General features: G+C 39.7%; 2 protein-coding genes and 1 long non-coding RNA gene across 5 annotated transcripts in view; 1 reads left to right on the forward strand and 2 right to left on the reverse strand.

The window, feature by feature from the left end:
- On the reverse strand, positions 1-3,574 carry LOC119484267. The gene is made up of 2 exons (XR_005205936.1): positions 3,499-3,574; positions 1-264 (listed from the first exon to the last, which is right to left on the reverse strand). It is a non-coding gene; the product is annotated as an uncharacterized LOC119484267 (long non-coding RNA).
- Positions 3,133-12,001, forward strand: zgc:175214 (uncharacterized protein LOC557610 homolog). Its single transcript, XM_037762948.1, has 7 exons — positions 3,133-3,791; positions 4,011-4,384; positions 6,425-6,572; positions 8,397-8,439; positions 8,983-9,024; positions 9,756-9,838; positions 11,103-12,001. Exons 2-7 carry the CDS (start codon positions 4,360-4,362, stop codon positions 11,221-11,223), a joined length of 462 nt encoding a protein of 153 aa, XP_037618876.1. The 5' UTR covers positions 3,133-3,791; positions 4,011-4,359; the 3' UTR covers positions 11,224-12,001.
- The window catches only part of pdcd11 (programmed cell death 11), a 22,585-nt gene continuing 20,931 nt past the window's right edge, over positions 12,000-13,653 (reverse strand). For all 3 annotated transcript variants that reach the window (XM_037762543.1, XM_037762552.1, XM_037762559.1), the window contains exon 36: positions 12,000-12,550. In XM_037762543.1, the coding sequence (XP_037618471.1) occupies positions 12,379-12,550 (172 nt within the window). In that variant the 3' untranslated portion in view covers positions 12,000-12,378. The remainder of the gene's footprint in view (positions 12,551-13,653) is intronic.

Here is a 13,653-nt window from a genome sequence, read left to right on the forward strand (position 1 = left end):
TTAGAGCATTTGTATAATATAATTTATTCTGCTTTGAAGCACATTTCTGGTCTTAAACCTTGTTATGAGCAGATGAACCTACAATGTTACTGCATCTCCAATCAGGCAAAGCTATGATTTATGCAAAAACAAAAGGTTGGGACAGCCTAAACAATTTACATATCACCAAAGAAAACAAGGCCAACATTTGCATCTCTCTTGCTCCCTCATTTTCTTGCTGCGTTTCATCAGTCACTTCCCAGTAAAACATTGAGGAATTGTCTTCTACGTTTGAAAAAAAAAGAAAGCCTATTCAATATATTTTACAGCAATTTCATTACAATTGATATGTATAATCTGTGAACATTTTCATACACTGTGTTATCTTCAGGAAGCAGTTGATACAATGGCGTTTTCATCATATTTAAGAGATAAGAGGACGTGCTGTTACAGGGGAACTACGCCCATTTTCAAAATTCATACATGTTATTCTTATGGTCTAAGACAGTCCAAAAAATATTAGTAAATATGAACAACTCTTTTCCAAATCCAAAAACTAGAGCACTAAAACTCAAACTTGTGATGTCATACGGTATAAAGTCTGGAGCTGCTCCATAGACAATGAACGGGAGACTGATTTTGTGGACCCACAGAATGGTTTTCTTTTTTATACCCAGATGAGCTTTATTATATTGTAGTTTAGTTTTGTCAGTTGTGAAAAAGAAAATGTCCCCATATACTCAGATCATTCCCCTGGCTGCTCTCAGTGTCATCTATAACATCTCTCCCCATTAATTGTCTATGGAGCAGCTCCACACTTTATACCCTATGACATCACAAGTTTGAGTTTTAGCACTCTAGTTTTTGGATTTCGGGGAAAGTTGTTAATGTTTAATAATATTTTTTGGACTGTCTTAGACAATAGGAATAACATGTAAGAATTTTGAAAATGGGCGTAGTTCCCCTGTAACAAAACCACCATCCTTCACATGCCAACAATGACAACACAACCCTGTAGCCACAACACACATCTCATCTGATTCAGACGCGTAAACACCCAACAGTGCATGCAGTGCATTAAGGACTGAGTTTATGCTCATGCATCTGTGCGGTCAATCCAGCTGTTCCTGTATTCAGCAGTAATGTCATTACTGGAGCTGGAGGGGAGGAGGGGAGGGTGAATGAAAATGGCATGAATCCCATTGAAGCCTTTACCTCCCCCCTTCCCCCCTCTCTCCCTCCCCCTGGGGATTGGCGAAACAGCACTCCCCTTGACCGTCTCACAGCTCGCCCAGTAGCCCAGCAGCTGTTCTCTCCCTCAGCGAATCATGGCAGCCAGGGCCGCTGGTGTGGGGGTGGACATGCAGGCAACGTCTTTGTCCAGGCTGTGACTTTTCTCTCTGTGTCACCCTCTTTTTCCTCTTCATATCATTCCCCTTCATGTCTTGCTTCCTGCTTTGTTCCCTCTATCGACTAGGGGTGTAAGAGAATATCGAAAACATAGAATATCGCAATATTATGTTTTGTGATACTGTATCGATTCTCAAAAACACTATAGATTTTTAATTAATAGTTTACATGCAAAGATTAACTCAGTCAATACTGTATATCATTGGCAGAGAGATGCACCGTCTATATGCCCTCTCAAAGTAGTGCTATGATGTTGGATGTGATGAATGAAAATGTGGATCCCACTGTTCTGATTGCATAAAAAAGTAAACTTTTTTTACTCAGATTTTATGCATATGGCGGTGTGTTCTTTATACTATGACAGTTTTCCAAAAATTAGATTAAAGAAATCGCAATATATCGCCTTACTTACAGTATCGCAATATATCGCAATTAGGGATGTCAATCGATTAAAATATCGCGATTAATCACATGATTGTCCACGATTAATCACAAATTAATCACACATTTCTTTATCTGTTCAAAATGTACCTTAAAGGGAGATTTGTCAAGTATTTAATACTCTTGTCAACATGGGAGTGGGCAAATATGATTGTTTTATGCAAATGTATGTATATATTTATTATTGGAAATCAATTAACAACACAAAACAATGACAAATATTGTCCAGAAACCCTCACAGGTACTGCATTTAGCATAAAAAATATGCTCAAATCATAACATGGCAAACTGCAGCCCAACAGGCAACAACAGCTGTCAGTGTGTCAGTGTGCTGACTTGACTATGACTTGCCCCAAACTGCATGTGATTATCATAAAGTGGGCATGTCTGTAAAGGGGAGACTCGTGGGTACCCATAGAACCCATTTTCATTCACATATCTGGAGGTCAGAGGTCAAGGGACCCCTATGAAAATGGCCATGCCAGTTTTTCCTCGTCAAAATGTAGCGCAGGTTTGGAGCGTTATTTAACCTCCTTCACGAGCTACATGGTTGGTACTAATGGATTCCTTAGGTTTTCTAGTTTCACATGATATCAGTATCTTCACTTTCGCTTTAAATCTGAGCCCGCTTCAACCTCCAAAATATCGATTGTGTTAATGCGTTAAATAAATTTGTGCCGTTAAAACAAATTTGCCTTAACATGTTATTATCACATTAACTTTGACAGCCCTAATCGCAATATATTATCATAACCCCTGTGTCATGATATGTATCGTATCACCAGATTCTTGCCAATACACAGCCCAACCATCAACAGAGATACCTCTTCTCTGCTCTTTCCGCCTCGTTCTTCTTTTGCAAAAGAGTGACAGGATGTTTATATATAGATCAAACATGAATAATATTCTTCTGAAGCTCTAAAAATACAATGTGTATATGTGTTAAGGAAGGAAATGGTGAATGAGGCTGCATCATCTCTTCTTTCCCTGACCTCCACTTCACACAAATGGCTTTGTTTTGGTTGTCAGGACATCAGCCATGCGCATGGTGCTGGCTGGGGCCTCCCTGCATGCTGCTGCAAACGTCTCTCTCCTCTCTCCCTCTCACATATACGTACATGCACAGGGCTGTGCGCATACAGCCACATACACATGAGCATGCTTGCAGGCGCCCCATTCGTCAGTGTTGGGCTCATTCTGCCTTCCTTCTGCCTACAGATTGGAGGACAGAGGAAGCGAGGGAGGGCTGAGTGAGAGGAGAGTTGCGAGGCAAAACGGCTGGTCACATGAGCACAGATCTGTTTACAAACCCAAGGCAGAGCAGCAGAGAGAGAAGGGGAGGAAGGGAAAGGCAGATTGCAAGCTCTGTCTGAGCACCATTATGGATTGAGAGAGGAAGAGGGGAAGCCTGCCATGACAAAGCCAGCTGGAGGTGGGACAGTCTGAATAAGACAGACACGCTCGTGCACACACTCAGCCTTTGTCTCTGCTTTTTTCTTTCCTCAATTGAAGGAGCAGATGGTTAGAGGGAGAGTAGGATCCCCCCCCACCCTACGCACACACACACACACACACACACACACACACACTAACTGACACATAAACACACCAGCAGAACACCAAAACCCAGCCAGAGGAGTGTTGTTGACTGCATGGAGCTGTCCTCACTTTGTTTGGGCTTTGAGGAAAGCACATCTCTGCCTTCTATACTGAGGAGGAATACCCACTGCAGGATCAGAGGACTGGAGGAGGAGACAACAGAGGAGAGAGGGGGGTGAGACTTGTGAAAATCCTCTGTTAAAAAAGCAGCTTTGGGAGGAAGACAAAGCACAGACTAATGCCAGATAATTACCTTCATTGGACAAGGACTGTCAGTTTGAGCGGTGGATGTCATTGAATTTGGTGTGGGGACGACACTGCAGACGCAAAGTGTCATCAAAAAGGCCTTTTTCTGCTGAAATGTAAGTATTTCCTGTTGTTGCCAAGCAGCCTGTGTTGTGTATGACATTGTTACTGAGTAAGATCCAGCTTTTCACAATAACACCTCCTGAATAACACATGGTGTGAGGCATCTGAAAAACAATCAGTTCTTGTCAACAAGATTTCTTTGTTTCTTCTTCTCTCTCTCTGTGTGTCTCTCTCTCTCTCCCCGTGATGACATCATTCTCACTGGGATCCAGGAGCACATGAGGTCTTCAGTCCCGGCCCGAACCCCAGTCCCAAATCTCCCAGTCTTTACACGGAGTGGTTAATCCAGATTTGGGAATGCTGGGCAGCCCAGACTGCTGAGCCAACAAAACCGCACCTCCAGAGGATTTGTGGAATCTGAGCAAATCTGAACAATCTTGATAGTCATTTTTGGAGGAGCTGACACAACCCAACAAAGGAGCGAGCCAGCTCAGAGGGACTGAATCCAGGCTCCAAGCAGAGATCCAGTGTCCGGAGCTCCGGCCCACGAGCTTGGCTGCTCTCCAGACTTCTGCTGACAAGGCCTGAATTTTACTGCTGTTGCCCTGGGAGTCAAATTTCATGCAACCATTCCAATGGTGTAACGGTAAGTGAGTGGATTTCTCTGCCGTGTGCCAAATACACAAGAGGTGGTGACGCGTGTAATCACTTGTGTCTCATAAACTCAGTTACTTAGTTGTTGTTGTTGTACTGCTGGCTTAGGGGATCCATGCAATGGGCGTACTCGTGAAATGGCTGAGAGACTGGAGTTAAAATATTAAAAACAATTCAAGATCATGTTTGTTTGACAGCCATGGCAACTGAAAGATATTTCATTCTCCATATTCTTGTTTTGTTACTGTTGACTGATTCTGCAGTGCATCCACGCCTGGTTCATAATTGTAGCTCTCATTATGCTACCCTAGGTCTTCCCTACCCTAAATCCTCCCCCCCTCACCCACCCTTGTAAATCCCCCAACCACCCAGCCATGTCAAATTATCCAACCCATACCCCCCACAGTGTGCAAGCTGTACCCATTCATTCACTCTAAAGAGGGACACATGGACATTTAGAGGCTGGCAAAGAGCATCCTCGCCGCAAATTAATAGGAACACATGTGGCCTGTGGAAGTGGGGCTTCCTCTGCTATTGTTTTACCAAATGGTCCTTTAGTCCCCAGAGTTCAATCTGTTTGATATACCCAACCCCCCTGCCACCTGCAACATACACACACATTCAGACAGACACCACACACCCCTACCCTCCATCCCCCAGTGCTGACACACACACACACACACACACACACACACTCCACCAGTCACCTCTATAGAGTCTGTGGAACAGATGGCGGTGTGGCGGAAGTGGTGTCTGTCCTCCATGTTTGTCTTGTTCACAGCCAATTAACGTGCAGTCCTCAGTTGCCACCACAGTGCCAGTCACAGCTCCCTAGAAACACCTGCATCCAAATAAACACCAGCAATTACGTTAAACTCCGTCGCCAAATATTTTTGTAAGACTGTCGATTGTGTGGAGATGAGCCAAAGTGCAACACGCTCATCGTCAAGCAAACATATGGTGGAGTTTTGTATCTGTTGGCAGGTATGGTGCTGTAGATTCATGTTGTAGTTAATGATCAACAACAAACACTTCTCTGCCATGATTCCTCTTTCTCATCACTGTACAGTTTAAATACAATTGGTAGTGCTTGCGAATGATAATCATTCCTTGACAAAGGAAAATTATTTCACAGATCCAAAGAGCTTACCTGCTCTCTTAACTCATAACAATGCAATTGTCTGTATCTGCAGCGTCTAAAGTCTATATGCTATCAATTTAGACTTGAACTGTCAATGCTATCAACTGTATACTGTAGATCTTGGGAGAGGTTTGGTGTTTGTTATGGGGAAGTAGAAAATGAAGTTGCCAGACAGGAAAATGCAGTTTAAAGAGGATCTAATATGCTTATTTTCAAGTGCATACATGTATTTTGGGTTTCTACTAGAACATGTTTCCATGCTTTAATGTTACAGACGGTGCTGCAGCACCTCATTTCACCCTCTGTCTGAAACGCTCTGTTTGAGCTCAGTCTGCTCTGATTGGTCAGCTGGCCCACTGTTGTGACTGGTCAATGAAACTGACTCTTCGGACTTTGCTCCAGCTCTGCTCTAACTAGCATTGTTTGAGGGCATGCCAAACTAGCTGCTAGGCAAAGCATGTTATTTGGTGACATCACCACATTAGGGAAGAAAAGGCGGGACTTCAAGCAAAGTGTTTCAGGAGCAGTATTTCTGTGGGGGAGAGTAACTCCCTTTGGCGTGGACTTTGGGCTTTGTAACTTTGCAGACCTTTTACATGCACAAAAAAACTATATAACGCACTAAAGGAAAGGGGAAAAGCACAAATGCATAATAGGTCCCCTTTAAAAGACTGAGGCTGTAAACAAACTAAAAATACAGAAACCTATATAAAGAGGTTTTGAGGTTAACTGTCATAATAGTCCCACAGAATGACTCCTCTACATTTAACCATATAAGAAATGAAAAAGGATTTATTAAATGTACTTTAACTAACATGTTGGACTCTACAAGGTAACAGTTCAATTTGGGTTAACAGTATGTAATCTGTACCTGCAAACTCTTCTTGCCAGGATGCCTGTGTGGTTTGGGTTCTCAACACTACTGCAGCAGCATGACGTCTGACATCTATCACCTCCCGCTCAATGTGTATGTCATTGTGCTGGGCATCGGCCTCTTCGTCTTCATGCTCAGCCTCATCTTCTGCTGCTACCTTTTCAGGTAGGTAGGGGAGGGATTGGGAGAAGGATGGACTGGATGGCTGTGAAAATCTGGGGAGAAAGTGAGAAAGGTTCATGGGAAATGTGGGGAAAAAGCGGAAAGTACAAAAAGAGAAGCGACATAACCGCAATCCCGTTAGAGAGCTTTTGGCAGTTTGAACAAGCATTGCATCACAGTGTGCCACAGCAGGTTAACATTGATTCAAACTAGCTTGGGAATAAGATCTTAATATGTGATGATAGCAGCAATCATGATGGAAATGTATGGAGTGGTGCCCTGCAGAGCTGCCAAAGTTGCTAAATATCGTCGATAATTGTTTGAATAGAAAAAAAAACATCAATCTGTGCTAGTGTTTATGTACATACATGTTAAAACATACAGCAAAAGCAGCTATTTAAAGGTGTTATTGATAACATTGTCCCTCCCCCTTTTCCATTGCTTACTTTACAACAAGTGGTTGCCAGGCCCTTACTGTCAATCTCAGCCATTTATCTGTTCTTTTAATATGATTAATTCACAATCATAATAATATTTTTCAGGAAAAGCCATACTTTTATTTGGCACCTTTCTAAAAGGCTCTGTGGATGTATAAATAAGCAACCGTTTGCTAGCCTGTCCCCATTTCAACTTTATAATGGTATTATCACAATATTACACTCACAGCTTGCTGCGTTGCCCCCATGTGGCCAAAAAGTCAATTAATGCAGATACCACATTTAAAGGACCGTTATCAAAAATGTTTGTTTGTGTTATGGCACAATGATACAACAAATATGATTTTTCTCCATTATTGGCCTAAAAAATCCAGCATCAGTCGAGCTGTACAGTGATATGAAAAAAATGTAATCAATCTAGTTTCTATAAATGTATGCTGGTGCCAATTCATCTACATTAATAAGACTGCAGCATAGTGCTGGTTAATATGTTGATATAAATACTGAGTTTTGATGAATAAGTTGGGTGACTTAAGTCAGTGGTTTCAAATATTATTTGTTTTGCCTGTGACCCTCTAATATGAAGCAATATCTCCATGTGACCCCTCATAACCGGTTGCACGTCTATAAAGTGTGAGCAGAGCCCAGATTGCTTTATCTGAATAAACCTAGAGAGGGAAAACTATACAATAAACTACAAGAAAGAAGCAATGTTTGGACAAATGAAAAGAAAAAATAAACAGAATTGTGTGTAGCAGATTTTATTTAGAAAGGCCTATCTATCCTCTTGGCTTTTATTTTGACGTTTACTTTTGCTTCCGTGTCACCTATCTGTCATTTTTCATCCTTCAAATCAAAAGACAAAAAATGGCAAAAAGAAAAAAACTAAATTGGACCGTTATTTGAATTTGGTGTTTTTGTTTTCTTGTTTTTTGATTAAGAAACCAAAAACGGAAAAATTGCTCTTTTTCCATTTTTGGTTTAAAACCGTATTTTCTTTTTTTTTGGTTCAAACGAATAAAACAAGCTATCAAAACTTACCGTCAATCTCAGCCATTTATCCGTTTTTCCACACTAACTGACAACCCAGAGACGCCAGGTGATACCAACGTTGTTTTACTATTGGCTCACATGCCTTGTTAGAAGTGGGAACTAAACGTCAAACATCTTCCACAGAGATAAACAAAACATTGAATTTGGACCTGCCAACATTTTTAAATGATTAATTCATAATAATAATATTTTCAAGAAAAGCCATACTTTTATTCAGCACCTTTCTAAAGACTAAAAAATATTTTAAATTTTATTATCAATAACACCTTTAAGTTCCAGTTGTTACGACAGTCACTTCTACCATACAGATGTTGTTCTCTCTCTCTGCCTCTCTCAGGTTGAAACAACAAGGAACCAGAGAGCAGTTCAGCTACAATGAGGTATGTAGTCACTGCAGTCTAGTATGTATGTCACTGTGGGTGAACATGTAGCACCAGTTTCTTTGGCAGGGTATAAATAGACTACTACTATAGCATTTCACACTGTAATCGTCAACTGTGAAACCCAGCACCACCCTTTATAGATGACCTTGACTTCATCTGTGTATCCTCATCTGCCCTCTGACTCAAAACGGTTCATCTAGCCGCAGTGTGAAAAGGCCTGATATGGTGAGCAGGTAGCAGGGTGTCACAATGTAGTCTAGTGACAGTTAGTGACAATGTTTCCAGCTTCAGGGAAGGTTGAACTCCAGCTGCAGCTGTCGGTGTTATATGTATTCATAATGATTTTTTTTTTTTTCCAACTATGCAACAAACAAGAGATTGCACACCACTCCTGTAGATATTTTTAAGCCGGTCACATCAGGACATTGAAACCCATCTGAAGTGTTTGTTTTACAACATGGATTTTCTGCCAACATAATAGCGCTGACACATCATCAACATGACACAATACTTCTCTCCTTCACCTTTTTCCAACTGCAGGTGGTGCTGAAGGGAGCAAGCAAGAAACTGAGCCTTCTAGGAGTAAGTCTTTCTTTCTGCTTTTTACGTACAGTATGTGCTTAACATAATACATGTAATGACCTGGCAGCTGGACACATTTCATGTTAAACAAACTGCTTCCGCGCCAGCTCACATGACCCATTATTAGCTGGGAGGGTTCACTTGGTTAACTCGATCAATTTCTCCTCTCGGATGTGATTAACATGCTGCACACACTCACAGAGGAGATGTCCTCAAATGATCTTGTATCTCAAATGCAGCCATTTAAAAAAAAATGTCAGAGTGCCTGCATGGCTCTCTCTCTACTTGAAGTAGAATTTAGGACTCCAGGAATAACTGCACTCATTCAAAATGCATTATAAGAAGATCTCTTCTCTGTCTCTTGTGGTTTCTAAAAATATTGCATTTCCAAGTTCTTTCAGTTCTTTTCCAAGGAAGCGGTGGTTAGGGGTCATTTTCAATTGAATGCCACAATGTCTGTTTTTGTACAAGGGAAGGTTGAAATAATCCTGTTACTTGGAAACATAGTTAAGGTAAAAGCATTATTTCAAAACACAAGCTTATACTTGTGTTATGCTCTAAATCTAGGTCACACTGAATTCATTTGCTGCTCAAATTTATCTCATTTACAAATGGCAATGTTCTCATCTGTGATGATGATGAGATACAAGCCCTCTGTTGAATAGAGATGGAAGCAATAAACAAATCTAATCACATAAACTAACCTTGCTGTTATTTTTTTGTTCTCGCAGCAAACCTGCGCAGTGTGTCTGGAGGAATTCAGGACCAGGGATGAACTGGGAGTGTGCCCATGCTCACATGCATTTCACAAGAAGTGAGTGTTATTAAACTGGAATAGTTATAAATAGATAGCAGATAGACGCTTATTGGCTTTCTGGCAGAGCGTTAGATGAGAAGGAAGATGCCATTCTCATGTCTGTACGATGAATATGAAGCTGAAGGCAGTAGATGGTTAGCTTAGCTTGGCATAAAGACAGAACAGGGAGAAGAACTACCTGAAGCCTTCACTGGCTGCATGGCAACCTCAAGATGATGACAGGACTCCATGAAGTTACTGCACCCAGCCAAGAAATAGGATCAGTATCATGTTATAACGTGAAAAGTATATCCTTATAGCAAGTTGTTTTTCACATTATAAAAATATATTTTCATGTTATTACAAATATACAAACTTTTCTTGTTATAACAAAATACTATATCTTGCTATAACGTGAAACTTTTCATGTTAGAATGTGAAACTTTTCATGTTTTAACATAACATATTGTTATAACGAGAAATATTTAATGTTTTGACGTGATAACTTATATTGTTATAACGTGAAATATTTCACACTATAATCTGACAACTTTGCATAATGTTATATGAAATATTTCATGTTTTAAAGTGATAACTTTTGTTAAAACGTGACATGTTTCGTTAAGTTAAAACGAGATAAGTGAGGATCACGTTAGAACAATATCAGTTGTCACGTTATAACGTGATCCTCACTTAAATTGTTAAAACGCGAAACCTTTCACATTATAACAATATAAAAAGTATATTGTTATAACAATAATTTGTTACATTTGTGTTGTAATAATGAGTAAATATCTTGTTATAACGTGAAAAACATCTTGTTATAATAATAAACTTTTCCTGTTATAGTACTTTTTTCCCTTTCTTGACACTTGAGAGTGGAATCAATAAGGCTCATCTATTTCCCTGAATTGGACAAAGCATTATTTTTTTTACATCTTCTTTTAAAGACTTCAGAACATTTTCACCAAGAATTTTCAGGTTGAAAAAAATATACTGTAGATACAAAACTTATTTGAACAAGTGACTACTAATGAAATGTAACTTAATAGATCTTCGTTAATAACTTAATTGCAGAAAATATAGATTTATAGGTGAGGGAAATTGGTGTTGAAATGCTTTTTCTCGCACTTTTTGGAAGTTTATATAGTGCAAATAAATAAATAATTAATAAATAGATAAATATAAAAAAAGAAATAAAAAGCACTTAATCATGATTCCAGATGTTGGTGTCTAATGCTCATTGTTTTCCAGCTAAATGTTACCGTTTTTGTCCTGTCAGGTGCCTGCTTAAGTGGCTGGAGATCCGCAGCGTGTGCCCCATGTGCAACAAACCCATCCTCCGGCTCCACACAGACGCTCCCCAGGGTGCCGAGGGTCCGATGGATCCGGAGGAGGTGTGAGGGAGCTGAGCAAGAAGAGGAAACCGGACTCCCCTTACAGAAAACACACACATTAACTACACTAGGGATGATGGACAGCGGTCATCTTAAAGACATCTCACAGGAAATGTTGATAATGATCCCAAAGTGGCCGCCCTGCTGCTGACCTTTCAGCAATATGCCTTGATGGGAATTGGATATTGACTGCACCAAAATAATTTGGTCAGATCAGTCAGGGAGTGGGTGGATGAAATAGGATCTTTTCATAAAATACTGCTCCTAGATCTACTTCCATATTGCACTGTTCACCAAAAAAAAACATGACAGGAAAAAGGAGCCACATTAGAGAGAGAGCAGGATATCATTGCCACAGTCACTGGACGACTAGTGCAGCACTGCCAGAGACAAACAACACTACAGGCATTGAGCAGGACATCAGAATACAGGATCAGTATGGATACCTCTAATATCTCAGGGGTGTTACCAATACAGCCAGCACAAACCATGTCAGTCACCCTATAACCCTGTGCCACACATGCATCTTCAATACTGCCAACGTAGGTGAAATGCTCCAGCAGTCTGAGGTAGCCACAACCTCCGGCTGAAACCAAGACCAGCGGGATTACAACCATGACGATTTAAGTAGACAATATTGTTACCGATTGTGTCCCATGCCCTTTCCTTTTAAAAAGAGACTGATAGAAAACTAGTCTTGCCTGTATGTATTGTATGTAAACATGTCCCTATATATATTGTTATTTTGTATTTGTTGCTTTTAAATAAAACGTCACGTAATGTATTGTAATGGTGTTGGATTTATTGAAAGGCAGGCGGGATTAATAGAATAAAATGCTCACAAATGTGTGAATCCATTCAAAAATGCAGTAAACTAATAGTCATAATTATGCTCTTCATACCTCTTTTCACATACAAAATGGACTAAAATGAAATGTTAAATACCGGTTTGTTTGTTACATGTATAGATGGTTACAACCCACTTTACAAAAGGTTTGACTTTCAGGTTCAGAGATCCCCAGTCCACAACAATATAAAAAGCCTAAATTACAAGGTAAGAAGTTGGATCATTCAGAGGAGGAACCTGACAGACCGGGTTCAGCACACTGCAGTCCACACACACACACACACAGTGTGTGTATTATTGTGTGTATCTGGTCATTAGTTGGCCGCCTCGGTGCCTTTAGCTTCCACAAACTCCATGGCCTTCTCCTTGACTGCCTGGATGCTCTGCGGGGTGCCGTACTTCTTCTCGTACTCCAAGTAGCGCTTGAAGAAGAACTTGATCTTTTTCACGGACACACTCAGGTGGATCACGCGATCAAAGAGCGCCCTGCAGGAGACAGGAAGTTGGGAAAACGCCATGAAGCACTCTTTACGTTTGATCATAAAACTGGTCTTATACACCTAACCAGCTCACTAACTTCAGATTTTCTCAAGTAAACCATCAAGGCTAATTAGTTTAAACGGGACTGTATATCTTAGCAAGTATATTTCCCTATATATGAGGTTGTTTCTGCAACTACGGGCATTTTTAAGTCCCCAATGAAATTAGATTTTTGTTCAAATTTGCAGTGCAATGCTTGACAAATATATAAACAATGTCCCATCTTGACATAAAAAAAATAATTACTCAATAATGTGAGTTAATAAAATTTATGAAGCATTTTATGTGTCCAAACACCACTTTTCTTCATGTCCCACAACTGTGGTTTCAATGTTGAGATACGTAAAATGAGCCAATTCAATTACAATATGACATCAATTCAAATGGAATTGTTTCATATACATATTACTTTACACAATATTAAAATTATTTATTTGTTTATAAATCATTTGTATGATTTTTTCATCTTAATACGCCCGTCCCACACTTCTGAGTCATTACTGCAACAAATACCATAGTAAAAGTATGCCACCCACATGTGACCCTCAAGATCAAGAAAAACAAGGTCAAGATCACCTTTTCTTCTTAAGTATTCATTGTGTGTCCTTACCATACAGCTTAGTAATTGTGTATTTTGAACAACATTTAAAAAATAACTTAGTATTACTGTTGAATTCATGTATATTAGATGCTAAGAGTCAAAGCTAACATAGCAGACCTTACTAGCTGACGTTTAACGGCATTATTAGCAAAAATGTCATTTCCGCAACATGTCCTTAGGTAACAGCTTTAGGTGTTGCGGTAAGGACATTAGAATTACAATATCTGTCATAAAAACAACATATTTTATATTTTTTTGTGTGTGAAGACTGACATATATGGTTACTGTCTACGTTTTTCAGGGTGTAGAGAAAATCATGAAATCCCCTATTTAAAAAAAAAAAACATTTATATCAGTTTTTATAAAGATGCACAGATCTTATAATTAATTTAAATGCCTAAAAAAAATTTTCGAAATTAAAAAAAGAAAATGTATAAAACAAACATTA

This window comes from Sebastes umbrosus, chromosome 3 (genome assembly GCF_015220745.1).
Source record: "Sebastes umbrosus isolate fSebUmb1 chromosome 3, fSebUmb1.pri, whole genome shotgun sequence".
Lineage (NCBI taxonomy): Eukaryota > Metazoa > Chordata > Actinopteri > Perciformes > Sebastidae > Sebastes > Sebastes umbrosus.

Excerpts from the sequence above, each read along its gene's own strand:
- zgc:175214 (XM_037762948.1), top strand. The coding sequence starts at position 4,360 with ATGCAACCATTCCAATGGTGTAACG. Across the intron at positions 6,573-8,396 it reads TTCTGCTGCTACCTTTTCAG|GTTGAAACAACAAGGAACCA; the intron begins GTAGGTAGGGGA and ends TGCCTCTCTCAG. Across the intron at positions 9,839-11,102 it reads TCACATGCATTTCACAAGAA|GTGCCTGCTTAAGTGGCTGG; the intron begins GTGAGTGTTATT and ends TTGTCCTGTCAG.